A 28,000-nucleotide genomic window follows, 5' to 3' on the forward strand; every position below is an offset into this window, starting at 1 on the left:
AAAACCCTGCCTAACTCTTGAGCAGCGCAATCAAAGGGCCCCCGTGTTTTGGGGGAAGATGCCGGAGGTAACTGTGGGGAGGGTGATCTCCTGATGGGGAGTGCAAGGGAGAGACCAGGGCGGTTCCTTTGAACCAACTGACTTTCCCTGTCTTTCCTTGCTCAGGATCCCTGAAGTGCAGCCGGGGAACTGGTGAGAGCATCTGGGGAGCCCGTGGGACCAGCAGCAGATCTCCCAAGCAAGGCCCCATGGAGAACAAGACCTTGGCCTTTGGACCCCCTCTGGGCAACAGCAGCGTCAACCAGACGCTAGGGAAGATGCCCCAGCACCCCATGGAGCTGCAGGTGGTGACCATCCTGCTGGTGCTGCTGATCTGCGGGGTGGGCATCGCAGGGAACATCATGGTGGTACTGGTGGTGCTGCGCACCAAACACATGGTGACCCCCACCAACTGCTACCTGGTGAGCCTGGCCGTGGCGGACCTGATCGTGCTGCTGGCGGCGGGGCTGCCCAACATATCGGAGGTGGTGGCCTCCTGGGTTTACGGCTATGCCGGCTGCCTGTGCATCACCTATCTGCAGTACCTGGGCATCAACATCTCCGCGTGCTCCATCACTGCCTTCACGGTGGAGCGCTACATCGCCATCTGCCACTCCATCAAAGCGCAGCTGCTCTGCACCGTGGCCCGAGCCAAGCGCATCATCGCTTGCGTCTGGCTCTTCACCTCCCTCTACTGCATGATGTGGTTCTTCCTGGTGGATACTGCCCAGGCTACCTTCTCAGACGGGGCACAGGTCAGCTGTGGCTACAGGGTCTCTAGGAACCTATACCTGCCCATCTACTTCCTGGACTTCACCATCTTCTATGTCATCCCACTGGGGCTGGCCACTGTCCTGTACGGCCTCATTGCCCGTATCCTCTTCATGAGCCCTCTGTCTGCCACCCCCCAGGACCCCGGCAGGCTCAGCTCCATGCACCAGGGCAAGCCGCCCAGCTCCAGCTCCATGAAGCTCTCCTGCCAGGGCAACAAGGGGGCTCTGAGCTCCAGGAAACAGGTACAGCCTGAAAGCCAGTCTGCTGCCCCCCTCCTGCTGCACCTGAGAGGGGGTGGCATTGGGAGGGTGGGGGGTATGAGACAGGTGGGGTGGGGCAGGGACTGGAGGTATGAGAGAAGTGGTGTTCCTGTGTTCCTAAAAAAGTGTTCACTCTCTGTCTCTCGTGCGTTATAAAGAAAGACCAATTCCCAGAGTGGCATTTTTTTCTTGGTGTTTATAGATGGTTGGCATGGTGACATCCTGGAATGGGTATAGGCGAGTTAGTGCATTACCCCCGGTCCCCCGTTATGGTCAGGATGCATTAAAGGAACCCATCTGATGGCTGCTTAGAAAGTCATCATCTCTCTAAACAGAAAAGCCTGTGGAGTTGTCTTACTCTGGGGGTTGGCAGCAAAGACCTTCTCTGTGGGGCAAAATCTCTTAGAAGTGCGACTCTGATCCCTGGCTTGACAGGGGCCCTGGAACGCCATCTATTCAGTTACACCTGATGGGTTCTTAGGGATCCTTTTCTCCTGAAACACCCCCCAAAGTTGGCAGGCTTCCCCACAGAGCCCAAAGGTTCTTGGATTTAAAGGAGTGATCGACCCCCTCACAGCAGACAGTGAGGTTGTGTGAGGGGAATGGAGCTGAGCAGAGGAATCGTGCTATTGCCTTTATTGCTATTTCCGGGTTTTCTTTCCCTTCCCTGTGTAATGAAATCGTCAGGGGTAAGAGGAGAAAAGGAGTGAAAGCTGAGAAAAGGCTGAGTTCTTTTAAAACAGGGGTTCTGGGGTTGGGACAGAGAGATGAAGAGTAGGGCCGAAGGTCACATGGCAAGTCAGTGGCAGAAGCAGGAAAAGAACATGCATCTCCTGGTTCCTAGTCATAGAATCATAGAATGTCAGGGTTGGAAGGGACCTCAGGAGGTCATCTAGTTCAACCCCCTGCTCATGTCTGGATTGCACTGCCTCCCTCGGGCTCCATCTGAATTATGAAGCTGCATGGACTATCAAGTGAGCCAACTTAGTGGGACCCCAGAAAGATTATGGTGGGAAATAAACTTTGGAAATATTGGTCTCTCTGTCTCCAGAGAGAGATGGTCTCCTGGGAGACAGTGAGCAGGAAGGTACCTTCCAAATGCAGCTCGAGCTTCACTGCCCTGTGACTGACAGCCAGAACGTCGTGTTCAGGTTTACTGCATGGTCCAAAGATCACTTTAAAGGTCTTTCCTCATTCTTTGCCTCCGTAGAAGAAACCACTGTCAGCAGAGCTGGGGTAAGCATTGGAGGCAGTAGGATAACTGCCACAAAATGCAGTTGGGAAGGACCAAGTGGGAGAATACATAAGATCTGCAGCCATATTAGGGGGACATCAGCAAGAGGATAATAAGATGTGGGAAGGAGACAATAAGCTGTGTGTATGCCTCTCAGGCACACACACAGCTCAAGTGCGTGCATCTCTCTGCAGTTCATTAGCTGCTGCAGCTGAAAATGTCTCTCTTCCTTTGCCGACTCTAGTTCCATTTTCAGAAAATTACAATTGTGAAAGAATTTGAAAACCTACTTTTTTCTTCTAACTTTTCTGTCATCGTCTTGTTAAATTTGACAGGGGCCATTTTCATATGTTAAAATCAAGGCTGCTGTGAAGGCTGGAGAGAACTATAGGGTCTCGCTTCTCCTCCCACTTTTTATGCTGTAAATTGGGAGCAGCTCCACAGAAGTCAAGCAGAATGAGAAGTTCTCAAATGGAATATCCAAGTCATTTATGTCAATGCCAAACTTTGTCTTAAATGTACTCATGCTTCTTGCTCCCACTACTTTCCCCACATTAGATTCTTCCACTATCCAATGGGTCTCTGTAGTAGAAAACCTTCCCATTAATATTTAGCTGAGAGCCATCCAGTTTTTAACAACAAATTGCTTAGAGCTTAATACATTTATTACAGTTCACACAGAGTGGCGGAGAGGAGACAGAGACAGATGAGATTATCAGGCCAGAGTCAGCAAGCTAAATATTGTTTTGTGGTATTATCCTCCAGCTTTTCTTTGCCTTTTTTTGTTTTTAATTTTTTTTTTGGATGCATGTGAGAGTCTCCAGTGGGTGTGAATCATTCACCTGGCAGAGAGTAAATTTATGTAATGCACACATACTATTGGGAGCCTCTCTCAATGAGGACGACAGGATTATTAGCATGTTTGATTGCATCCAGCATAATATTTGGGATCATTACAGCTTCCCATTCAATGGGCTTTGGAGGATTTCAGAAGACAATGAGCTAACATGCATATTATTATTTATTAGTAACATTTATATTGCAGTAGCATCTAGAGGCCCTAATCACGTTAGAACCCTACTGCGCTAGGTGATGTACATGCATCATAAATGACAGTCCTTTCCCTAAAGAGCGTACCATGTATTGTAAAGGTTATTGCCAAGTGGATGGGGAGAAGCTGTAGACACGATATGCCTTGTTTTTAGTAAGGCTTTTGATGCAGTCCCACAGGACATTCTCAGAAGCAAACTAGGGAAATATGTTGTAGGTTATATTACAATAAGGTGGGTGTACAACTGGCTGAAAGACCATTCTCAAAGAGAAGTTATTAATGGTTCACAGTCCAACTGGGAGAACATATCAAGCGGGGTCACACAAGGGTCTGTCCTGGATGCGATACCATTCAATATTTTTATTAATGCCTTGGATAATGGAGTGGAGAGTATGCTTTTAAAATTTGCGATGAGACCAAGCTAGGAGGGGTTGGAAACATTTTGGAGGATAGGATTAGAGTTCAAAACAACCTTGACAAATTAGAGAATTGTCTGAAATCAACAAGATGAAATTCAAAAAAGACAAATGCAAAGTACGACACTTAGGAAGGAAAAAAAATTGAATCTCAGCTATAAAATGGGGAACAATTGGCTAGCTGGTAGTACTGCTGAAAAGGATATGTGAGTTATAGTGGATCACAAATTGAATATGAGTTCACAGTGTGATGCAGTGCAAAAAAGGCTAATGTAGTTCTGGGGCGTACTAACAGGAATGTCGTATATAAGACACAGGAGGTAATTGTTCTGCTCTGCTCAATACTGGTGAGGCCTCCGCTGGAGTACGGTGTCCAATTCTGGGTGCCACACCTTAGGAAAGATGGGGCATACTGGATATAGTTCAGAGGAGAGCAACAAAAATGATATCAGGTTTAGAAAACCTGATCTCTGAGGAAAGATTAAAAAAGCTGGGCATGTTTAGTCTTGAGAAAAGAAGACCGAGTAGGGACATCGTAAGAGTCTTCAAATTTGTTAATGGCTGTTATAAAGAGGACAGCGATCAATTCTTCTCCATGTCCACTGAAGGTAGGACAAGAAGTAATGGGCTTAATCTGCAGCAAGGGAGATTTAGGTTAAATATTAGGAAAAACTTCCTATCTAGGTTGTGGAATCTCCATCATTGGAAGCTTTTAAGAACAGGTTGGACAAACCCCTGCCAGGGATGGTCTAAGTTTCCTTGGTCCTGCCTCAGTGCAGGGGGCTGAACTAGATGATCTCTTAAAGTCCCTTCCAGCCCTATATTTCTGGGATGCTATAAATACCACCTAAAATAGCTTAGAGGAAAAATACTAACTGGGAAGACATGCCAGAAACCCCCATTTCAAGCTTCTGGCTGTGAACTGTGTTCAATATACCTGAACCCCAAATACTTATGTGCTCTATATCACATTGACTAGGAGTTCCTGCCATCACACCAGCCTAGGTCGTGATCTTACAATTAAGTAGAGTCAGTACAAGGATGAGAGATTTCCATGGCTGACTCCAGTCCCTAGAAGAAGTGAGGTTTGTAAGTAAACAGTAAAGCTAATACTCTACAGGTGCCCCAGTGGCAAAGCCTTCCTTATGGAAGAGACTACTGAGAAGATGGGCTGTGTAGCCCTGTAAGGGTGAAAAACATTCTGTGGGGAGGCAGTGGAAATGCCTCTTCTGTATCTGAAAGTTTGGTACAGGCAAGAATATATAACACAGCTGGCTCTGATTGTTCTGCTAATCTCTCTCTGTCCTGCATTGCATAAGGGCACATCTCAGGAGTGAGAAAGGATGCAGGTTTTGTGATAATTTATTTCCAGATGCTTGTTTGTGTAAAGGACACAATCAACCTCAGAATGTTTTCTGTGCCATTTTCTCACAGATGGTTCTGTTTATCATGGAAAAGGAGAGAAGACAGATATATTCAGGAGGCTCTGAGTGTGGAAACATTTTCTTATGCCATGGCTTGCAGAACATTGTATTTCACGTGGATTCCTGATGCACTTTGTTAGATGCGTCCTGCTGAGTCCAGACAAACAGCGTTTGGAAGGGGTCTGTTTAAAGAGACACTGATGGAGAGGAAGCAGGCTAGCTACACTATTAGCTCAGTTATCAAACAACTGTCTGACAAGCCTTCTAGTTAGGCACTACAGACTCATTAATGCCTGCTTCAGAAATGTATTAGTAACCACAGTCTTAAAGGTGAGACATAAAGCCAAAGCTTATGGTCATTAAAGATCCCCTTTCATCAGAATAAGGGCGCTAATCTGAATGTCATGGCTGAGTTTCCGCTCTCTGCATTGCTCAGGCAATTTCAGCTGGATCCAGAATTCTTCTTCACTTCCTGATCCAAACATTTGTATTGTTGTGCACTGTTAACAGTTGCTATGTTCCACCCCAAAGGTGGCTGCACTTCAATAGTAGGGTAAGCCCAATTTCTCTGAAAAAACCTTCACTGATTTTTAGGACTAAACTCAAATGGAATCATTAAGGTTTTGAGGTGATACTTTTGTTTTTTCTGCTTCCCAGATAGGGTCAGAATTATCAGAGGCAAGGCTATTCTCACAGTAGTTTCATGTGTGGACAGAAGTGCCCTCAAATCTCATGCAAAATCTTGTTCACCCAAGCTTGTCAACCCAGGTCTGCAGACCCACATGGTACAGAGAATACTGAGAAGTGCACACATTTCTGGAGACTTATCTGCACCAAACCTGAACTCAACAACTTTTGAGGTCCATTCAGCACTCAGAAAACGAGTCTCTAGCGTAAATACTCATCAACATTCCGAGTTCAATCAGTAGGATAAGAAATTATGCCTCTAGGCTTAATTGATATGCAACTTCCCACTTCATAGGAATCTACATAGGAAATGCCATACTGGATCAGAGCAGTGGTCCACCTAGTCCAGTATCATGTCTTCAACAGTTGTTGGCACCCAAGCTTATGAGGAAAGTGCAAGAAACCATACTATAGGCAGTCATGGAATAACTTCCTCCCAGGGGAAGTTTCTTCTTAACCTCCACTAGTTAGTTTTGCTTAAGCCCTGAAACATGTGTGTTTATAATCCTAATTCACTTAGGTCCTGATTCTGCACTACTGAAATGAATGGGAGTTTCATCATTAGCTTCAATGGGAAAAGGATCAGGTCCCCATAGCAGAAACAAAGTAATCAGGCTCCTGTCTGGAAGGCAATAATCTTTGTGGGGTACCAGGGAAGAGGCTGCCATGTAATTTGAATGTAAGTGCTGCTTAGTAGGTGTTTCACATTGTACTTACTGGTATGAGACAGGTGATATGAGGTGAAATTAAATGGGCAGTCAGCTTTTCCTTGAATCGCAGCATATGTTTTCAAGTACCAGTTTTTCTTCTACAACAATAAAGGGATCAAAATTCCACTGCCTTTTTCCTACCTATTTGTATACTCCTCATCCAAAGATCTCAAAGTGCTCTACACCTACTTGAAATAAGTGTCACAAACCCACGTGATGTATGAAAGGATCATCACACCCATTTTATACATGGCTAATTTGAGTCACAGAGAAGCTTAAGTGGCTTGCCCAGTTTCACATACCGAGTGAAAGAAAGAGCCAGGAATAGAAACCAGGAGTTCAACCCCCCGTCCCTTTACCCACTAGAGTCATTGTGAAGCGATTTAACTGTGTGCTGTTATCCTTAGCAGTAACTTATCTATGCACCAAAATCACGCCAGATAAATCACAGCTATTTTGATGCAGCTGCAGAAGGATTAAACAGAAAGAGTGCTCTGAGTATCATAAATCTGGGCTTTAGTAGTGCATCTAACAATGCCATCTGAAAACTAACTGGATAAATTTGATCTAGATGCAAATTCTGTGAACTGGATTGAAGAACAGCTAATAGATCATTCATAAACTGTGGTGATTCATGGTACTCCATCTACTTGTGAGGAGATGAAGGTATCTAGTTCATTGTTGGGGCCAGCTTTGTTTACACCTTGCTAAGTGATCTGGAGGAGGAAGGAGCACCTGGATTACATTTGCAGGTGATATTGAGCAAGGAGATATTGAGCAAACGGAGCTCAGGTAGTATGGTGAAGGACAGCAGTATAAAACCCTGAGATACAGCAGGGAGAAGACACAGACAGAGCTGAAATTGGGGAAATGGATAGATAATTAATAACTAGGCTTCCATTTGGAAAAATGCAAAATATTAATAAGGAGAACCCTAATACAGAAGTAGTGGATGGAAGAAAGGAGCTTAAAGAAGAGCCAGGTGTAGCACTGTATGATAACTGGTTCCCTGCAATGGAATCTGGTTGCTAAGCCAGTGCATATAGAGTTGTCTAAGCAGAGGCATCAAAGTATGTGACGGAGGGGTAACACCAGTGCTGCCAGTGCGTGCAATTTTATTGCAAGTCTCGTGATATTTGATGTTTTTCATAAGGCCTCGGCTCTTACAATCAGGTGATTATGTGAGAATCTTAGTTTGCACTTCTAAAAAATAAGTTTCTAGCCCTCATGGTTGTGGAGAAAAGTCTGAAAATGTGAAACAACTGCATCCTAAAGGCTCAGACACCTGAAGGCAAATAACCTCCCTTCCCCCCAAAATATATTACTTTTTAAAATTTCATGACTTTTAAACTAACCTTGATGCTATTTCAGGGCCCGAAGTGATTTTTGAACAATTGGCATTGGCAATGCTGTAACAGTCCCTCTTTGAGCAGGGCTGGTGGGGCTGCATTTGCAGCTCAGTCTTGCTTCTAATTGAAATCAGAGACAAAATTCCCACTGATTTCAATGATCAGGATCAAACCCTTGGAATCACTTGGACAGTTTGGGGCATATCTGACTGTGGAAAAGACAGCAACTGGAAAAGGTCCAGAGAAGGGCAACAAAGATAATGAAGGAACTGAAGGGAAGAACCTCCTACGAGGAAAAGTGAGGTGAGGCGCCTAGGCAGAGCTTGGTGAAAAGTTGCCTGAAGCAATAGGGATATTTTTGTGTCTCTTGCTCTTTACACAAAAAACATAATATGAAGGAACTACATGGAGAGAAGGATGATCCAGTGGTTAGGGCCCTAGACTGCGACTTAGGAGACCGAGGGTCAAGTTCCTGCTCTGCCACAGACATTCTGTGTGAGCTGGGGCAAGTCACTTAGCTTCTCTGTGCCTCATTTCCCCATCTGTACAATGGGGATAACAGCACTGCCCTGCATCAAAGGGGTGTTGTGAGGCTAAAATACATTAGATTGTGAGGTGCTCAGATATTACAGTAATGGGGGCTAGATAGGTGTCTAAGATAGGTAGAAATAACCATGGTTACAACATGCAAGTCTCAACACAATGCTGTTCTGGTGGCTTCTCAAAGCAGACATTGGTGAGGGCCACAAGAAGGCCCTCAAACTACTTAAAGGGATACTAGCCTATTCTGATATGCTACGAGGAGCTTACATTATTGTGGGGGGGTGTCTCTCTTAATTTCTCTCGAGGCTCCAAATCTGACTTGTAATTGTGTACATCCTTAAAAGAAATTATGTGCCTTCTCCCGGACTTACAGGTGCAGCCTCCCTCATGCTTAACTCATAACAGGCTGCTAACGAAGGAGTTCAGGTTAGACTGAATCTGAAGATAATTGTTCTTAAAGGAGGGGAGGAATTGCTGGGGGTGGGGAGGGGAGAGGTGGGGAACAAGGGAATAACAAGAAATGGGGGCATGAAACGGTATAAAAGAAAATGCAAGCTCGACTGCACGAACAGGTAATTGCATTGGTCTGTGGGAAACTCTCCCAAGGAACATTACTGAAGCTCCCACTACTGGAGTTCTTCAAACTGAGGCTGGATTTGCCCCTTAGGGTAGTGCAGTAATGGCTGATCTTGCCCATGGCAAGGAGATGGACTCCACCCAACAGGTCTGTTCCATCCCTAATAATTGTGTTGCTATCAAGAAGTGACTGGACTAGCATGACATGGCATCTAGCCTTGGCTTAGCCTCAAGAACCCAGTCTCCAGGCCCCTTTTCTATGGAATAGGTTGAATCACTAGCACTGAGATATGTCAGGTGACATTCCATCTCTTTCCAACCACAAGACAACCCAGATGGCTTTAGGAACTTGCGTCTCTTGAATAGCACCATAGAATGCTGCTTCACAAGTGATACTGGTTCCAAACCTGTGAAAGGCTCATTTGCTTATGAATCATTTGTTGGTGGTGTGGATTATTTGCCTTCTGCCATTCAGAAGCCCGGACAGCTTTTTGAAAATGTCACAGAAAATATTCCTGGTGGCCTTCAGAAAGCTACCTTGTCATTTGTGTCAGAAATTTTGAATAGCACCAGATGCTGCTATTATAATAAAAGACATGGGGAGAGGTGTCTTATCTGAAATGGTAAATACTAGGATTAAATAAAACAGTAGACATGCTAATGATGCGACTTCTCTGCTTCAGTACTAGAGCTTGTTAAAAAGCACAATTGCCAAGTAGGTACAAACACAAGGGAGGCAACTAGAAATCAGCAGATTTTCAAATACAAATGTGCTTCTGCAGGTGGTGCTAACATAGCAATAAATATTATTATATCTGTTATCTCCTACTGTTCACAGGTATGCTGGGCATCTCACAGGAAACAAATAGAAGGCAGATCCCTGCTCTGAGGAGCTTACTTTCTAAGACCTGGATCCTGCAAACACTCATGGATGTTTGCATTAAAGAACATAAGAATGGCCATACTGGGTCGTACCAACGGTCCATCTAGCCCAGTATCCTGTTTTCTGACAGCAGCCAATGCCAGGTGCCCCAGAGGGAATGAACGTATCAGGCAATCACCAAGTGATCCATCCTCTGCTGCCCACTCCCAGCCTCTGGCAAACAGAGGCTAAGGACACCATCCCTGCCCATCTTGGTGAATAGCCATTGATGGACCTATCCTCCATGAACTTATCTATTTATGGGCCTATTCGTGTGTGTAAGCATTGGCAGGATTAGGGCCTATGTGACTACCATGACAGACAGGAGCAGATACAACATGCCCCAACTATTTGATCTTGCAGCAGTCCAGTGGATGGAAACGGAACAAGCTAGACAGATTCAGACCAGAAATAAGATACATCTTTTCATCAGAGATCTGGCAGTAAATACAAAATCACTGCTCTAAAACTTTCAGATGACACAAAGATATGCATAGTAGTAAAGGATGAGGACAAGGCAATCAGACAGAGCAATCTGGATCACATGTTAACTTGGGCCCATTCAAACAAAATGTGTTTTAATACAGCCCAATGCAGTTATACATGTAGGAACAAGGCATGCAGGCCATACCTACAGAATGGGGGACTGTATGCTAGAAAGTAGTGACTCTGAGAAGGGCTTGGGGGGGATAGTGCACAAGCAACGTAGCATGAACTCCCAGCGTGATGCTGAGGCCAAGAGTGCTCATGCGATCCTTGGATTCACAAACAGCAGGGTAGTGAACAGAAGTAGGGAGATGATTTTACCTCTATGTATGGCTCTGGTGAGACTGATCCTGGAATACTGCGTCCAGTTCTGGTGTCCGTATTTTAAAAAGGATGTTGAAAAAGTGGGGAGGGTGCAGAAAATAGCCACAAAAATTATTTGGGGGCTGGAGAAAATGCCTGACAGTCAGGGACTTAAAGAGCTCAATTTGTTTAGCCTTTCAAAAAGAAGATTGAGCAATGACTTGATTACAGTCTATAAGTATCTTCACAGGGAGAAAATACCAGCTACTAAAGATAAAACCAGACAAAATCAAATTAGAAATTAGGCACAAGTTTTTAACAGTGATAGTGATTAACCATTGGAACAAACTACCAAAAGAAGTGGTGAATTCTCCATCTCTTGATGTCTTCAAGTCAGGACTGGATGCTTTTCTGGGAGATATGCTCCAGCAAAACACAAGTAATGCGTTAGTCAAACAAGTTATTGGGCTCCATACAGCAGTTATGGGGTGAAATTTAATGGCCTGTGATGTGCAGATGGTAATACTAGATGATCTAATGGTCTTGTCTGCCTTTATCGCTATTAATCTATGAATTATGAATAGTGGAGTTAAAAAACCATTTGGAGCATACTTAGGGAAACTTGAAATCTTTAAATCAAGAATGGATATCTTTCTGAAAGAGATGTAGCTCATACAGAAATTTTGGGCTTGATGCAGAAATTATAGGGTGAGATCCCCTGGCCACCTTTAAACAGGAGGTCAGATAAAATGATCATAATGGTCCCTTCTGGCTTTAAAATCTATGAAACCTGGGAGGGGAGGAGCAAGGGAGGATATGTGTTCCAGCCAGTTTAGGCTGCACATGTCTGAGTGGTTCAAGTGGTGCAATTGGTTAGTTTTTCAAATGTAATGTGTGAACAAGCTCATTTGCCTAAGATGATCTGTGTGGAATCCACAGACACAGAGCAGGGATTAGTGTGACTCTCATAAGGGAGGCTATTTTGCAAGGTCTGTGTTGGAAACAATGTGCTTAGAGATAAATGCCTGGTAAATTAAAATGTAACATGATTTTATCTGATAATAAATGACCACCAGTGGGCAGCAGAGATGTTCTTTAAATCATTGTGGCCAGGACTAAGAGGCTAGAGGAACGACCACATGAAGCGGGGCTGAAGGTGTATTGGAATGGTAGGACAAAAATAAGGCAGGGGAGAAGGTGTCCAAGGGGAAGTGAGAGGGTGTGGAAACTGGAGAACAGCAGCAGGGACTCAGAAGCAGCGGCCTAAGGTGAGACGGTAGCAGATGGAAGGGGTGATAGAAAGCATACAGCCTAAGGAATTCACTGAGGCCAGATGTAAGAAGCGGGGATGGAGATACTGAGTGGGATTGCAAAACAGCAGGCATCTCCTAAATGACTAAACTGTAACTCCAGTAAGCTCTGTATGGTGGGAGCGGTGAACTCAGACCCAATGGAAATGCATTCACAGTGATGGAGGATGAAAGCCCCCCAAAAACGTATTGCAACACGAGGTGTCACTCTCATCATGAGGGTCTTGGCTTAGAGAAAAGTTGTTCTGTGGATTAAAACTGACTTCACGCCCAGAGCTTTCCAGGGTAGCTCATTCCGTCCCCCTTCTCACGGCACAGTCTTGAAAGAGATACTGATGGAGGTGGTTGTGCTCATTACAGCAAACAACTCTCATTGCTCCACGAAGTTAGAGTTAGCTGTTATGGCTTGTGTGTTTGTTTAACTGCTTTGAAAGACTTCCCTTTGCCGAGTTTGGGCTTTATTGAGAGACTTGTGGGTTGGTTCCATTTGTGACTTTTCCGTGTGGAGCTGCCTGTAATGAAACTAGCGCCTCACACTGAGAAAAACCTTGTTAGGGGAACGGGGATGAAGACAGAGATGCAGAAGGCATTTATTGAGAGAGACTTCTGAGAAGAAAGCTGCGTCCCACACACAGGCAGTCCCACGCCCTGGTGTAATCATTAGCAGCCAGCATGGATTTACTACGAACAAATCATGCCAACCAACTAGATTTCCTTCTTTGATAGGGTAACGGGTTTGGTGGATAGGGGGAATGCGGTGGACATAATATACCTGAACTTCAGCAAGGCTTTTGACACAGTCCCACATGGCATTCTGTTAAGTAAGTTAGAGAAATGTGGGCTTGGCAGAGCTACAATTAAATGAATACATAATTGGTTAAACAACTGCAAACAAAGAGAAACTATTAATGGAATGATGTCAGATTGGAGGGAGGTCTCAAGTGGGGTTCCACAGGCATTCTGGGTCTGGCGTTGTTTAACATCTTTATTAATGACCTGGATGTTGGAATAGAGATCATACTGATCAGATCTGCAGATAAGATAAAGTTGGGGGGGGGGGGAGGGATTGCCAACACTTTGGAGCAAAGAGCTAAAATTCAGAGGGATCTTGATAAACTGGAGAACTGGGCTATAGACAATAAAATGAGATTCAACAATACACATGTAAGGTGCTACACTTAGAGAAGAAAAAACAAATGCACAAATACAGAATGGGGGACAATGCTTGGCAGCAGCATTGCTGAGAAGGATCTGGGAGTTGCGGTGGATCACAACCTCAACATGAGTCAGCAATATGATGCTGTTGCAAAAAAAGCAAATGCAACTGTAGGTTGCATTAACAGAGGCATAGCATGCAAGTCATGGGAGGTGATAGTACCTCTCTACTCAGCTGGAGTACTGTGCCCAATTTTGGTCACCAGTATATAGAAAAGATGTAGAAAAACTGGAAAAGATCCAGAGGCGATTGACAAAGATGATCAAAGGGATGGAATGCAAGCCATATGAGCAAAGGTTGGAGGAACTGGGTATGTTTAGTTTGGAAAAGAGATTAAGGGGGGACATTATAGTGGTCTTCAAATACTTGAGAGGCTGCCATAAAAAAGATGGAGAAAAGTTGTTCTCTCTTGCCACAGGGGGCAGGACAAGAGGCAATGGGTTCAAACTACAGCATAGCAGATTTAGATTAAATCTTAGGAAAAACTTCCTAACTATAAGAAAATTAGGACAATGGGACAGACCCCCAGGGAAGTGGTGGAAGCTCCTTCACTGGAGGCTTTCAAAAGGAGGCTGGATAGCTATCTGTCTTGGATGGTTAGACACAACACATCCTGCAACCTGGCAGGGGGCTAGACTAGAAGATGACGCTTGCGGTCCCTTCTAGCCCTATGATCAGGGTCAGTAAGCTGAGCGCTTGGAGACAGCTATAAGTATTTGTTCCCATTTCTGAGACCCTTTACATTTCCCCTCAACACTTTTAAATGGCTTTGCATGCTCATTTATTTCACTAATGCAAAGTGTATGAAACCTGTAAGCTGCTGTAAGATAAACCACAGAGTGTGTCGGGGGGTGTCTATACTGGAATTAGACACCTGCGGCTGGCTGGCCCATGCCAGCTGACTTGGGCTCATGGGGCTCAGGCAAAGGGGCTGTTTAATTGTGGTGTAGGCATTCAGGCTTGGGCTGGAGCATGAACTCTGGGTCCTAGAGTCCAGGCTCCAGCCCTGCACAAGGAGCTGATTCTGTAACTGAGATTCTTCCCCTCAGAGGCAGGGAGCTGACTTTCATCTGAATGTCTTCTGTGGAGCAGTTATAACTTACGCTGTGAGCTATCGTTAAGAATGAGCAGGTGGGATCAGAAGGGTGACATGCAAACAAACCCGGAACTGTTCATTTCGCTCTCTCTCAGCTCTAGCTTTTAATTGCCCAGCATCTTTTATTCTTGAAATAATAAAACAAAACCCAAGATGCTAGCGAATGCCTAAGATCTGTGAGGGAAAGGCGCCTGGGCAGAAATCTTTATCCACAAAACTTAGTGCCTTTGGCTTCAGCCGGATGTCCAGTGGAGTGTCTGGAAGCCGAGCCGGTTGAATAAAAAAGGACCTAACTCATCAGACGTTTTATTTGATCTCTCCCTCTCTGTCTGCCCCTGACTCACTCTTCCCACTTGATCTGAGATCTGACACAATAATCATTTTGCAAGACTTTTGAAGCTGCTGCTAGCCCAGCTCCCTAGAGACCCCTGCTGATCTCGCTGCCTGCACTGCCATGGCTCCCCAGCCTTCTCCTGCCAGGGCGGGGGCAAGCACCTTTGCTGGGGAAGAGGCTGTAACAAAGAACAGCTTTTACACCGAGATTCCTCAGTGTCCTTTAGCAGATACCAACAGCTGTCTCCCCTGGGGGCTAATGTTCCCGCTTATGCTTTAAGCTGTGTGTGTTTTAAATATCATTTAGGGCCCTCAAGTGGGGATGAATCTTTACAAACATGCCTCCGGGGCCACATGTACACACCTACCCCACACAGCTGCTTGGGCTGTTTTTTCATTGAAATACAGTGAGGAGCCCTTAGAAGGCAAGAAAGCCTTCGAGGGTGCTGATGCCCCTTCTCACTTTGGCATGTCTTCTTGTACTTGGCAGGGTAGCTCCATTTACTACAGCCTTGTACTTTGTGGTCACTATAGGAACAGATTCTCGCTTCCCCTGTTAGGCTGGAAAAGCGGGTAACTTTGACGTCCTCTCCGATGATTCCACTGGTGTCTCCCCAGCCCCCCTCCCTCCTTTATTAGTAAGCAGTGAACTAGTGATTCTTTGTAATCTAATTTTTCCTCAGGAGGACGAGGGAGCAGCCTAAGGGTATGTCTACACTACGGGATTAATCCGAATTTAGATAATTCGGATTTGAGATACAGGTTGTATAAAGTCGAAATGAGTGCGGCCACACTAGCACAGTAATTCGGTGGTGTGCGTCCAAGTACCGGGGCTAGCGTCGATTTCTGCACCGTTGCACTGTGGGTAGCAAATCCATAGCTATCCCATAGTTCCCGCAGTCTCCCGCGCCCATTGGGATTGTGGGTTAAGATCCCAGTGCCTGATGGGACAAAAAACATCGTCGCAGGTGGTTCTGGGTACAGTCTCACTTCCTCCCTCCCTCCCTCCCTGCATGAAAGCAACGGACGGCAGACAACCATTTTCGCGCCTTTTTTCTTGGGTGGGTGAACACTGCAGACTCCATACCACGGCAAGCATGGAGCCCGCTGAGGTCAAGACAGCACTCATGAATATTGCAAACACCTCGCGCGTTCTCGTGGAGTTTATGCTCAGCCAGGACCAGAAAAACGAGGAGAGGAGGCAGCGGCGGCGGCAGCATGATGAGGACATGGACACAGACACGGATACAGAATTCAGTGAAACCACAGGCCCCGGTGCTTTGGAGATCATGTTGTTAATGGGGCAGATTCTATCCATGGAACGCCGATTCTGGGCCCGGGAAACAAGCACAGACTGGTGGGACCGCATAGTGTTGCAGGTCTGGGACGATTCCCAGTGGCTGCGGAACTTTCGCATGCGTAAGGGCACTTTCATGGAACTTTGTGACTTGCTGTCCCCTGCCCTGAAACGCCAGAATACCAAGATGAGAGCAGCCCTCACAGTTGAGAAGCGCGTGGCGATAGCCCTGTGGAAGCTTGCAACGCCAGACAGCTACCGGTCAGTCGGGAATCAATTTGGAGTGGGCAAATCTACTGTGGGGGCTGCTGTGATGCAAGTAGCCAAAGCAATCACTCAGGTGCTGCTACGAAAGTTAGTGACTCTGGGAAATGTGCAGGCTATAGTGGATGGTTTTGCTGCAATGGGATTCCCTAACTGTGGTGGGGCAATAGACGGAACCCATATCCCTATCTTGGCACCGGAGCACCAAGCCACCGAGTACATAAACCGCAAGGGGTACTTTTCAATGGTGCTGCAAGCACTTGTGGATCACAAGGGACGTTTCACCAACATCAACGCGGGCTGGGCGGGAAGGGTTCATGACGCTCGCGTCTTCAGGAACACTACTCTGTTTAAAGGGCTGCAGCAAGGGACTTACTTTCCGGACCAGAAAATAACCGTTGGGGATGTTGAAATGCCCATAGTTATTCTTGGGGACCCAGCCTACCCCTTAATGCCATGGCTTATGAAGCCATACACAGGCAGCCTGGACAGGAGTCAGGAGCTGTTTAACTACAGGCTAAGCAAGTGCAGAATGGTGGTAGAATGTGCATTTGGCCGTTTAAAAGGCCGCTGGCGTTCATTATTGACTCGCTCTGACCTCAGCCAAAGAAATCTCCCCATTGTTATTTCTGCTTGCTGTGTGCTCCACAATCTCTGTGAAAGTAAGGGGGAGACCTTTATGGCGGGGTGGGAGGCTGAGGCAAATTGCCTGGCTGCTGATTACGCGCAGCCAGACACCAGGGCGATTAGAAGATCACACCATGAAGCGCTGTGCATCAGAGAAGCTTTGAAAACCAGTTTCATGGCTGGCCAGGCTACCGTGTGAAATATCTGTTTGTTTCTCCTTCATGAATACCCTCCCCCTTTACTGACTGATTTTCTGTAAGGAACCCACCCTGCCCCTTCCCCCAGCTTTCTTTCAAACCAAATAAAGTCACTATCATTTAAAAATCATTTATTCTTTATTAATAGATTAGAAAAAGAGGGAGGGAACCCGGGTGGTATTTGGGAGGAGGATTGCTGGGAAGGAAAAAGCCACAAAGAAAAGGTTAAAAAAATGACAGCCTTTTGCTTGGGCTGTCTACTGGGGTGGAATGGGAAGGTGTACGGAGCCTCCCCCCCCGCGTTCTTACACGTCTGGGTGAGGAGGATACGGAACATGGGGAGGGGGGAGGGTGGAACAGGGGCTGAAGCGGCAGTCTGTTTTCCAGCAGCCGTTCCTGAACCTCCACCAGACGCCGGAGCAGCCCCAGCGTTGCATCCTTCATCCTCTGGTCTTCCTGCCGCCATCTCTCATCTCGATCGTCTCTCCTCTCCTCACGTTGGTCCCTCCTCTCCTCACGTTGGTCCCTCCTGTCCTCACGTTCACTGACTTCTTTCCTATACTTTGAAACTGTTTCCTTCCACTCATTCAGATGAGCTCTGTCACTCCTGCTGGATTGCATAATTTCAGAAAACATGTCCTCCCGCGTCTTCTTCTTACGACGCCTTATCTGTGATAACCTTCGGGATGGAGGAGGGAGGCTTGAGGAATTTGCAGCTGCTGTAGGGAGGGGAAAAAAGAGAGAATTGTTTTAAAAGCTACATTTTGCAGAACAATGCTTATACTCTTTCACGGTGACCAACACTGTTCACATTACATAGCACATGTGATTTCTGTGCAAGGTCGCATTTTGCCTCTTAATGCTGAGTGCCTGTGGCTTTGCTGCTAGAGATCAATCACAGGTCTGGGCAACAGAATTCGGCTTGCATGCGGCCATGGTAAGCTTCAGCGCCGTCCGTGCTTTCCAACATACCAAGCATAGCTTGTAGAGTGCTGCAGAAGCCTGGCCAATCTCAGCCAGTTGGGGGGGGGGCAGTGTGGTGGTGCTTGTCTGGGCCCCTTCAGGCAAGTAGCCATGAATTCTCTGGGATGATCACAGTACCCTCCCCCCACCGCGTGGCTGGTAACAGGGAAGATCCCTGCTAGCCAAACGCGAAAAACTAACTGCAGGGAAGGATTTATTTTCCGCCACAGGCAAACAGCCCAGTAGGAACGGCCACCTCTGTCCCCTTAATTAAGTTCCCGTATTTCAACCAGGTTACCAGGAGTGATATCACTCTCCTGAGGATTACACAACAAGATAAAGAACGGATGTTGCTTGAATGCCAGCAAACACCGGGACCATACGCTGCCAGGCTTTGTCAGGCAATGATACCAGATTACTTGCTGCAAGCATGGCGTGGTCAAGTGTCCTACCATGGAGGAGGGAATAAGGATGCACTGCCCAGAAACCTTCCGGCAAGGCTTTCGGAGTACCTCCAGGAGAGCTTCATGGAGATGTCCCTGGAGGATTTCCGCTCCATCCCCATACACGTTAACAGACTTTTCCAGTAGCTACAGACTTTTCCAGTAGCTGAACTGACCGCGAATGCAAAGTCAGGCAAAGTAATCATTAAAAAACCGTTTGCTTTTAAAACAAGTTTTATATTTTAAAAGGTAAACTCACCTGAGGTCCCTTCCATGGGGTCAGAGTCTTGGGTACTGGCTTGGGAGGCTTGGGAGGGTACTTCAGTCAGGGTGATAAAAAGATCCTGGCTGTTGGGGAGAATGGAGTGCTGTGTGCTCTCTGCAAGCTCATCCTCCTCCTCCTCCTCCTCTACCCCCTCGGCAGAATCCTCAGGCGTCGAGACTATCCCCGACCCAGAATCCACGAACAAAGGTGGGGTAGTGGTGGCAGCCCCCCCTAGAATTGCATGCAGCTCGGCGTAGTAGCGGCATGTCCGTGGCTCTGACCCGGAGCGACCGTTTGCCTCCTTTGTTTTTTGATAGGCTTGTCTGAGCTCCTTGACCTTCACGCGGCACTGCTCAGAGTCCCTATTGTGGCCTCTCTCCATCATGCCCTTGGAGATTTTTTCAAAAGTTTTTGCATTTCGTCTTTTAGAACGAAGTTCTGCAAGCACTGAATCCTCTCCCCATACAGCGATCAGATCCAGTACCTCCCTCACGGTCCATGCTGGTGCTCTTTTTCGATTATCAGCCTGCATGGTTACCTGTGCTGATGAGGTATCTGTGGTCACCTGTGCTCTCCACGCTGGGCAAACAGGAAATGAAGTTCAAATGTTCACGGGGCTTTTCCTGTCTACCTGGCCAGTGCATCCGAGTTCGGATTGCTGTCCAGAGCGGTCACAATGATGCACTGTGGGATAGCTCCCGGAGGCCAATACCATCGAATTGCGGCCACACTAACCCTAATTCGAATTGCTAAAATCGATTTTGGCGCTACTCCGCTCGTTGGGGTGGAGTACAGAAATCGATTTAAAGGGCCCTTTACATCGAATTAAATGGCGTCGTTGTGTGGACGGTTACAGGGTTAATTCGAATTAAAGCTGATAAATCCGAATTAAAGTCGTAGTGTAGACCAGGCCTAAGTAACTGCTTTGCTTCTATGTGGATAGGCAGGAGACCAACATGGTTCTCTGTTACCCTGCACCTAATAGTCACCTAAATGTAACCCTTCTGCCCATCTAAGTTGGCAGCAACAAGGGCCGGGTTCTGTATCTAGGGGTTCCGTTTCAATAACACAATGCAAAACCGGCTCGAGCCCCCACCCAGTGACCTGGGACAATTACATACCACCCCCTGGGCGCCTCTACGAGGCAATACTTCCCCTCTCGCAAGCACGGAGTCTGAGTGTAACAGAAAATGTTTAATAACATGAGGTAAACAACATCAGCATTAAATTGGAAAAACACCAGAACTAGAGTTCTTAGACCAAACCATGAGCGAAGACCCACCCCAGCAAATTGGGCCATGTCCTCTCCCATTGGTTCTTGAAACCAGCGACCCAAGAATCACCAAAGTCCCAAAAGTCCACCAATCCCAAAGTCTCTTGGGTCCAGCAACCCAAGAATCACAAAAGTCCCAAAAGTCCGACAACCCCCCAAAGTCTCTGTCCATGATCAGTGCAGCCCCAGAGTTCAAAGGGGGGGGTGAGCAGGGTGTTAAGGGGCACCTTACGTGATCCGAGGCCAACCGGCTGCTTCTCCGTGGGGTTCCACCGCAGCCTTCACCACGAACTGCTCCATTCCACCCGCAGTCCCACTCCTGCCGTCCCACGAACTGCTCTGGCAGCTGCTCCGCTCCGCTCACCGACCTGTGAGCCGCGCTGCTCTGCTCCGCTCCGCTCACCGACCTGTGAGCTGAGCCGAGCCGCGCCGCTCCGCTCCGCTCCGCTCCAGTCGTCCCGTGGGCAGCTCCCACAAGGCTCTGCTAGCTGCTCCTCCAGCCGCTCCGCTCACCTCCGCTAAGCTAAGTTAGCTTAGCAAATAGCTTCAGGCTCCCCCACTAGTTAACACAGCCTCAGTGATCTCAGCTCTTAAATAGCTTTAGCTCTTTTGTGATTTCAGCTCTTAGTGATTTCAGTTCTTAGTAGGGGAGCCCCAGTGCTGGTGCACTATTGGCCCAAAGTGAACTCAGCTCAGCAGCCTGTAACTAGACTCCTAAGAGAATCAAAGTTAGCTCTGACATTCGACAGTGGAGAGAGGAGGAGGTGCAATTGGTGTTTCAGGCCCACAAAAGGGACCCACACCACCAGGTACCAATACCTGCCCCCAACCTCTCTCAATTCACTGGGTTTTGTAACCCATGCCCCTTGACAAGCAAATGCTTCCTAGGTAATGGTGAATGACTCACTCAGTCCTTCTGCCATACAACAGTTCCACTGGCCTTGATTCACAGAATCAGGGTAACAAAACTTTATTCTTCCTGCCCCAATAACAGAGAAACTGGGGATCCCACACCAGCCAAAGTAACCACTTTGAGTTGCTGTGGTTTCATGCCAGGCGAGTGGGTGTGCCTATGCAAACAAGATCAGCCCCTGGAGTTCTTTTCCACACTCGCCATAATTCACCACCAGATGTCAGGGTAGAGCTCATCCTGACTCTGCTTACATAAAGGCAGTGCAAAGCATTGCAAAATGCTACCAGATCAGAAGGGTAGCATCTGAGACCCACTTTGCACTGGTGCCAATGACACAGCCTGTCCGTGAAGTGGGGAATCAGGCCCACAGTACCGGGCAGAGCTGCACATCCACCAAAACAGACAGCTGTTGTAACTGGAATCTCCAACAGCAAATGTCTGGTCCACAATGGAATAGAATTATTTTTAGCAACTGGAGATGGTTATATCTGGGATGCAACATGCTCAAAGTCACAGAGGACATTTGTCACTAAAACCATTCAGATAACCCTTGCTAGTCATGACATATTATTAATTGTATACCTAACCTTCATAAATTCTCTCTTGCTTAACAATTCTATTTAGATTCCCCATTTAACCACCTTACCCAACATGCAGTACTTACAGTACATCAATTATTTCATTACAGTCAGAAAGAAAGGATGGTCACTCACTGTGTTCTGTAGTCACCCTTCACCAGGTCAGCATGAGGTAAGTCATTGCCTTGGGAGACCTGGAGTATCCAACAGAAGACGACAGCAAAAGATTCCTGTCAGTCATGCACTGCTATGACATAGGACCTTTTCATTCTCAGTGATGCTGGAATGGAAGTGGGCTTGTGAGAGACCTGAAGGAAATGATATTGCAGTCAAGGGAGATATGTATTCCATTAGATGCAGCTTTGCTTAGGTCTCCATTGTGACCAGTACCAATTGACTAAGGACATTTACATCTTAGAGAACGTCTTTCAGAACTGCTGCCAGACTTATTGGGGGGTCGGGATGCAGTGTCCTATGATGAAAGACAGATCAGTGTGCTCAGTGTGTGGGAAAAGTCACACCAAAAATGATTTAATAAAGGTAACAAAATTCTTCTCAAAGTTAAATCAGCACTAGCTATATGTGGTGTGACAAAGGTAAAATTACTGGACTTGACCAAAAATTGAGGAAGGGTAGATTCAGATTGGAGATCAGGAAGAGTTTTTTTGATCACAGAGTTATTGTGACATGGAATCAGGTCCTATAGGAATGAGTTGAAGCTGTGAATGTTAAGTCAGGTAAAACTAGAGTGAATGAGTGAGTACTGAGGACTCCTAGCATGTCTATAAGCACCTGCTGAAAAAGGAGTGTGTGGAGGGGTTGTTCTGGTAAAAAGGCAACTGGACCAGTGGTTCCTTCCATCCTAATTTCCCACTGCTTGAGAAACCATCGGTAACCAGATGTTAATTTCCATCATATTGGGAACATTCCCTCTTTATTAGTGACCTGTACTGGTGCTCGTGAATGAACAGGTCACCCTTCACAAACATGATGGTGCTTCAAACCAAAGAAGAAGAGAATTACAAATAATCAAAGAAAAAAAGTCATTGTAGAGGTTTAAATGAAGCTCCGGTCCCCCAGCGGGAAGTGAAGTCCACCAGAGAGTTCAGCTAAACATGCCAGAGTTTATATTCGGAGTATGTAAATGAAAGGGATTATTGTATGCCATTCGGAATCTGATAACTCATCACCTTAGGAAGGAATGTCTGTGCTCAATGCCCAGTATGCCTAGGCGGGCTAGCGAAGGTTTCTGGGGCACACTCTCAGGCAGCTATTTTGCATAGGCTCAATCCAAAGCCCACTAAGCCAATGAAAAGTGTCCCATTAATTTCAGTAGTTTTTGGACTAAGCCCCAAATCTCTAATACTGAATTTTCTGCTTATCCCAGAGGACAGCCAGGGCCTTAATGGAGTTCCTGTTCAGACAGGACAAGGATGCTTGCAGCCTGCTTAGATCAAATGAATATACATCCAAGTCTGCTTTAACCACCCAGGAGACCAAGCTAAATAAATAGTGTAGTAGAGGTGAACTAAAGGTTGAATGAATTTGTACTCAGGGTCACTTAAAACAGACACTTGGTTGCCTCTTGCTGTAGGTTTCAATTGATTGTTACAGCTTTGTCCAAGGTGAACAAGTTCAAGTTCTCGTACAGAATCAAACCTCAGCAGTACCAATACACAGCAAAAAGCAATCCTCTTTGCAAACTTGACAAACAGGTAAATGTGCAGTGACTCAGGAGGAAGTATTCAGACCTTACAGATGTACAGAGAGACGATTGCTAGACATTCTGGGTCAGATCCTTGGCATAGCTCCATTTACTTGGAGCAACACCACTTTACACCAGCTGAGGAGCTGGCCCTCTCTCTTCCTAAAAGAATACAAGTGTCTTCTTGTGAGCTGTCCCTCTAGTCTGTGTCTCCCTACTGACTTTGTTCTGTGCACAAAACTGGCTGATTATCTGTGCTGCTTTTCCAGGTGGTGTGTTGGCCTCCATCATGTTGAGCAGTTTCTCTCAGTTAATTACTATAACAATATTTCTTATGTTCATATATAATTTTTTTTTGTATCCATTACAAATCTTTAGCATCAGGTTCATCACCTTCATTGTCATTATCAATAGCAACATCCCAGTTGGTACCTGCAAAGCTTAACCATCAAGGTTACCATCTTCATCATTTGGAATAGTGTAAAACCCATCCTCATCTTCGAGACCTCATACATCTTCCATCTCCAGCTGTGGTAAATAGAAAATATTTTAGAAAACTGTCTTTCAATTATAGTGACCTTAACAGATTTGTTGAATGTTATATTACTAACATATAACATCTGTATATAGTCACACTGATACAGTGCATTTTAAGTACCACATGTGGGGGGTTGGTAAGGAAATCTATCCTTTACTGTACTGGTTTGACAGCTCTGGGGACTAAAATTCTCCCAACCTAGATCACTGATAGCACAGATTACAGCAATGTGGGACTCCATCATACTGCCCCCTGAATGTGCCTCAGCATTGACATGAATACACACCCTTTATTGAGCAGAAGATGGTTCAATCTCCATGGCCCAGTCATTCCTAATCCTTTTAGCTGAGACAGTGGTACCAGTTATGACAGTTGGTTATAACTGGAACTGGATGGACCCCAATGGATTTCCTGTGGGGCACCAAGCCAACCGTCAGACTATAATGACTGCTGGTCACTACCAACTTATTTCTGAGTATTTCTAAAAATTGCTCATTAGCATGGCATTTGGTGCTAGATGGGATAGATTGGAACCAGAAATCTATGAGACACTATTATCCCCTGAGCCATCCTATTCCTTGTTAGTAAGGATTTCCATGGTAGAACTGTGTCAGATATGGGTAACTTCACATATACTGCAATCCTTCACGTGTATTTCCCAGAAGGAGTAAGACATAATAACTGGTCCATTGGGTTCTTAGCTGTGATACAGTAATTCATAGCATCATCACACTATCTCATGCTGGGACGTGTCCCTGTGTCACCACTGTACTGTACTCTGGCTTCCAGGCTTGGTAGTGATTCCTTTCTTGTTCCAGGCTTTACAATGTGACATGTCACCATTCTCAGCTCCACAGAGAGCGTTCTAGGGTATGGTACCCTGTAACCAACTGAAAACCATACTTCAAGAGAACCGGGGGGCCAGACCTTGACAAAAATGTCTATCTTCCTGCAGAAAAGCATAATTACTGAACTACTCCCTTTTGGGCATTTAGGGGTGCCTAGCCTCTTAATATGCATGTCATACTCCCACTAACGTATATAAGGCATTCTGAAAAGCATGTGTATTCAGTAAATATGTGCTGAAAGGAATATAATCACTCATAGAAATGGCTGTTTGCAACTGCCTGATTCGGATTATTGTAGAACATCAATATAAGAGAAATGCATTTTTTAAAAAAATTCTGGAGTGCAGCAGAGAGGAACTGCAGCTCATTTCTGAAGTCTCATCACGTCCTTTTCCTAATGTGCCAATATAGAACTTTGCAGATGCTTCAGATTTTAATGATATTCACTAGCTACTCTGTGCAAAAAAATTGCTCTTGGAACAGATCTGGAATTCATGCTGGAGTCTGGGTGCTCTAATACCGGTTACTGGCAGAATCACTTGCCTCTGAAATGTTTAAATTGAGCGGAAAGTCAACAGAGTCCAAAAGAATCATTTAAATATCTGAGAAGTAATTTTAATGCTTCCTGCACCAAATGCTGCTTGGGATTCTGCCCTAGCATACAGGATAGTTTTCCCCTTGATTTTTTTTGTTGTCCCAAGCAATTTTCAAAATTGCATCCAGTCAGAAATTCTGACCTCTTCAGTCCTTTCTATCCAGCTCATCTCCCAGCCAATGAATGATTGTTCCCAATGGGGGTTTAAGTGTCTTGAATGATGATGGGAGACCTGTTATTTAAGTGTGTTATTTATATAAAATGTGCTCACAGGAGTGAAATTGGCCCCTCCAGAGGGGTTGCCAAGATTTATGCCCCGCTTAGCCTTATTTTGAAGCCTTAAATGGGACTTAAGTGATGCACAGACCCTGAGTTGGCCCTCTGCAGTTTCAAAAGTGGTAAGGTCCTGTTGGAAGAGGTGTAACATCAGCTATTTATTTTTTGTCCCTCACAACTCAACAGGTGACCAAGATGTTGGCTGTGGTAGTGATCCTCTTTGCCCTGCTGTGGATGCCGTATCGCACATTGGTGGTGGTGAACTCCTTCCTGGACCCTCCTTACCTCAACATCTGGTTCCTCCTGTTCTGTAGGATGTGCATTTACCTGAATAGTGCCATCAACCCCATCATTTACAACCTGATGTCTCAGAAATTTAGAGCAGCCTTCAAAAAATTATGCAAATGTGAACAGAAAAGGACTGAGAACCCCACCCAATACAATGTTCCGGTGTACTATAGCGTCATGAAGGACTATTCCCATGAGGACTCCGATCATGACGTCACAGAACAAGAAGATCTAAATGGTTTCCCCGCAACAGTGAAGAAAAGTAAACTTTATAGATAAACGTGGTGACCATGAAACAACATAGACTTTGGGAAGTACGTGGTTGTATTTTACACTGTCTGGAACGTCCTATTGAAAATTGTTTCTGCCATATGCAGAGAGCACACAACAAGATTAATTTAAGAGCTCTCTAGGACATTTAATTAAATAGATTCCTAGAGGGCAAATTAATTTGCTTTTCCTGAATGCTAATTTATTCACAATCAGTATTGTGTGTTAGACTTTTGACAGCATTTTACATGGTCTGTAGTTAATGTGGTGGTGCAATTACATTTCCTGTTATGCACAAATATTTTTATTTGTTGGGCCTAGTCAGGGCTTACATAGGAAACCTAAGAAAATCCAGGTGCTGAAGGTGGTTGTACAGGGTCTTCAGTAGGATATCTTTTCTCTGAACCAATGCCTCCCAAGCAGTAGTAAGGGGCACTGTGTTGCTGAAGTGTCATCTTTCTGGTGGGACATAGAACTGAGACCCAGGCCACTTGAAGTCATTAAATGAAGATCCCATAGGGCTTTCAATAATAGGAGAGGTGTCAGCTCCATTGTCCTGGCCAAATTCCAATTTGGAAAATTTTATTCTTCCTACTTAAAGTCTCTCCGGTATCTACAATTGCATACCGTACTCTTCCTTTTCTGTTCTGCTATAACCTATAGTGTGGTATTGTTGTGTACTGTTGAACAGCTACCACACTCTATCCCAGAGGTGGCTGCATTTCAGTGGCAAGCAAAATGATTGTGTTAGGTACCATAAATAATTTGTAAAAGTTTGTAAAGTGGCATGGGACCCTTCGTGATTAATGGTACTATGTAAATGTATAATATTATTGTTTCTAATTGTCGTTACGCTCTAAGAAGATAAATGGATATTCAGAATTGTACAGTTTAGTGAAACCATCCAGTGGAGCATGTCCCATACTTGTAAGATATTATTTAGACTAGATCAAAAAGCACAGAAGATTGCACATGATTAAAAGGAACATTCTGAATCCTGGGAATTCCTAGGGAAGATTTTGCTCCATAAAATAAATGGCAGCCATTGGTAATCCTGGTGAGTGACAGAGACTTTGTCAGACTCTCACCATACATTAGAGATTGTTTCGTCACTGTGTGGCATCTTACAGCTCCATATCCTCAAATTAGAAAGGGACTGTACAGTACATCTAGAGCACAACTGTGCAGCTATCCAGCTGTACACCTACAGAAGAGAACTGTTCTGAGGACCAAACCTGCACTTCATTCTGACCTGTCTGAGGACTATACAGCATATATTTGTTTTTGGTCTGATATGTGGCTGTGTGTGTGTATATACATTATACTGTCTTTTATTTAACTAGTCCAAAATAATTATAAGGCAAAGAAAATGTTTAAAAAATGCAAATTGTTGTTTCAGATGCATACTATAGGAATGTTTGTTTGGGAATTTATGGACAAATGTACTTCATGCGCTAACAGCTGGCCTGTCATTAACGTATGTGGGTCTTTAGGAACCATCTTTCTCATTATTGTTATCACTGGGAGTTCTGCTAACTGATTTTAAATCACAGCGTCAATTGGATTCTACAAAGAGAACTGGATAGAATTACCATGGCTACAGCATGTGAAAATTGTACCAAAGGAGCAAGTAAAAGACACATCTTACAGGAGACAATTTTTCTCTAATCTTAATATTTTGTGGCACTAAGCAGAGGTTAATGATAAGATTAACATGCAGCTTAGAGCAGAACAGCTGCCACCACACAAAATCATCAGGTGTAAAGGTCTCAAAAACAGTGGTAGGCACATGCAAGGTATAATAGAAACTGTGCCATGATTAATGACGTCACATTAAAAGTAGCCCAAGTGCCACTCCAGATATTCATGACAACAATTCCAGCTGTTTTCCTCTTCTATAATGAGACAATCTGTCATACAACTCTGCAGGT

At 45.3% G+C, this 28,000-nt stretch overlaps 1 protein-coding gene across 1 annotated transcript; it reads left to right on the top strand.

Annotated features, from left to right (window-relative positions):
* The first annotated feature begins 177 nt into the window (after positions 1-177).
* LOC117885881 (thyrotropin-releasing hormone receptor-like) lies at positions 178-28,000 on the top strand. Its single transcript, XM_034787408.1, has 2 exons — positions 178-1,055; positions 25,698-28,000. The coding sequence occupies exons 1-2, from the start codon at positions 249-251 to the stop codon at positions 26,076-26,078; spliced, it is 1,188 nt and encodes a 395-aa protein (XP_034643299.1). The 5' UTR covers positions 178-248; the 3' UTR covers positions 26,079-28,000.

This window comes from Trachemys scripta, chromosome 12 (assembly GCF_013100865.1).
Source record: "Trachemys scripta elegans isolate TJP31775 chromosome 12, CAS_Tse_1.0, whole genome shotgun sequence".
Taxonomy (NCBI): Eukaryota; Metazoa; Chordata; order Testudines; family Emydidae; genus Trachemys; species Trachemys scripta.

Coding starts and splice junctions, on each gene's coding strand:
- LOC117885881 (XM_034787408.1), top strand. CDS start 249: ATGGAGAACAAGACCTTGGCCTTTGGACCCCCTCTGGGCAACAGCAGC. Junction 1,056..25,697: donor CTCTGAGCTCCAGGAAACAG/GTACAGCCTGAA, acceptor ACAACTCAACAG/GTGACCAAGATGTTGGCTGT.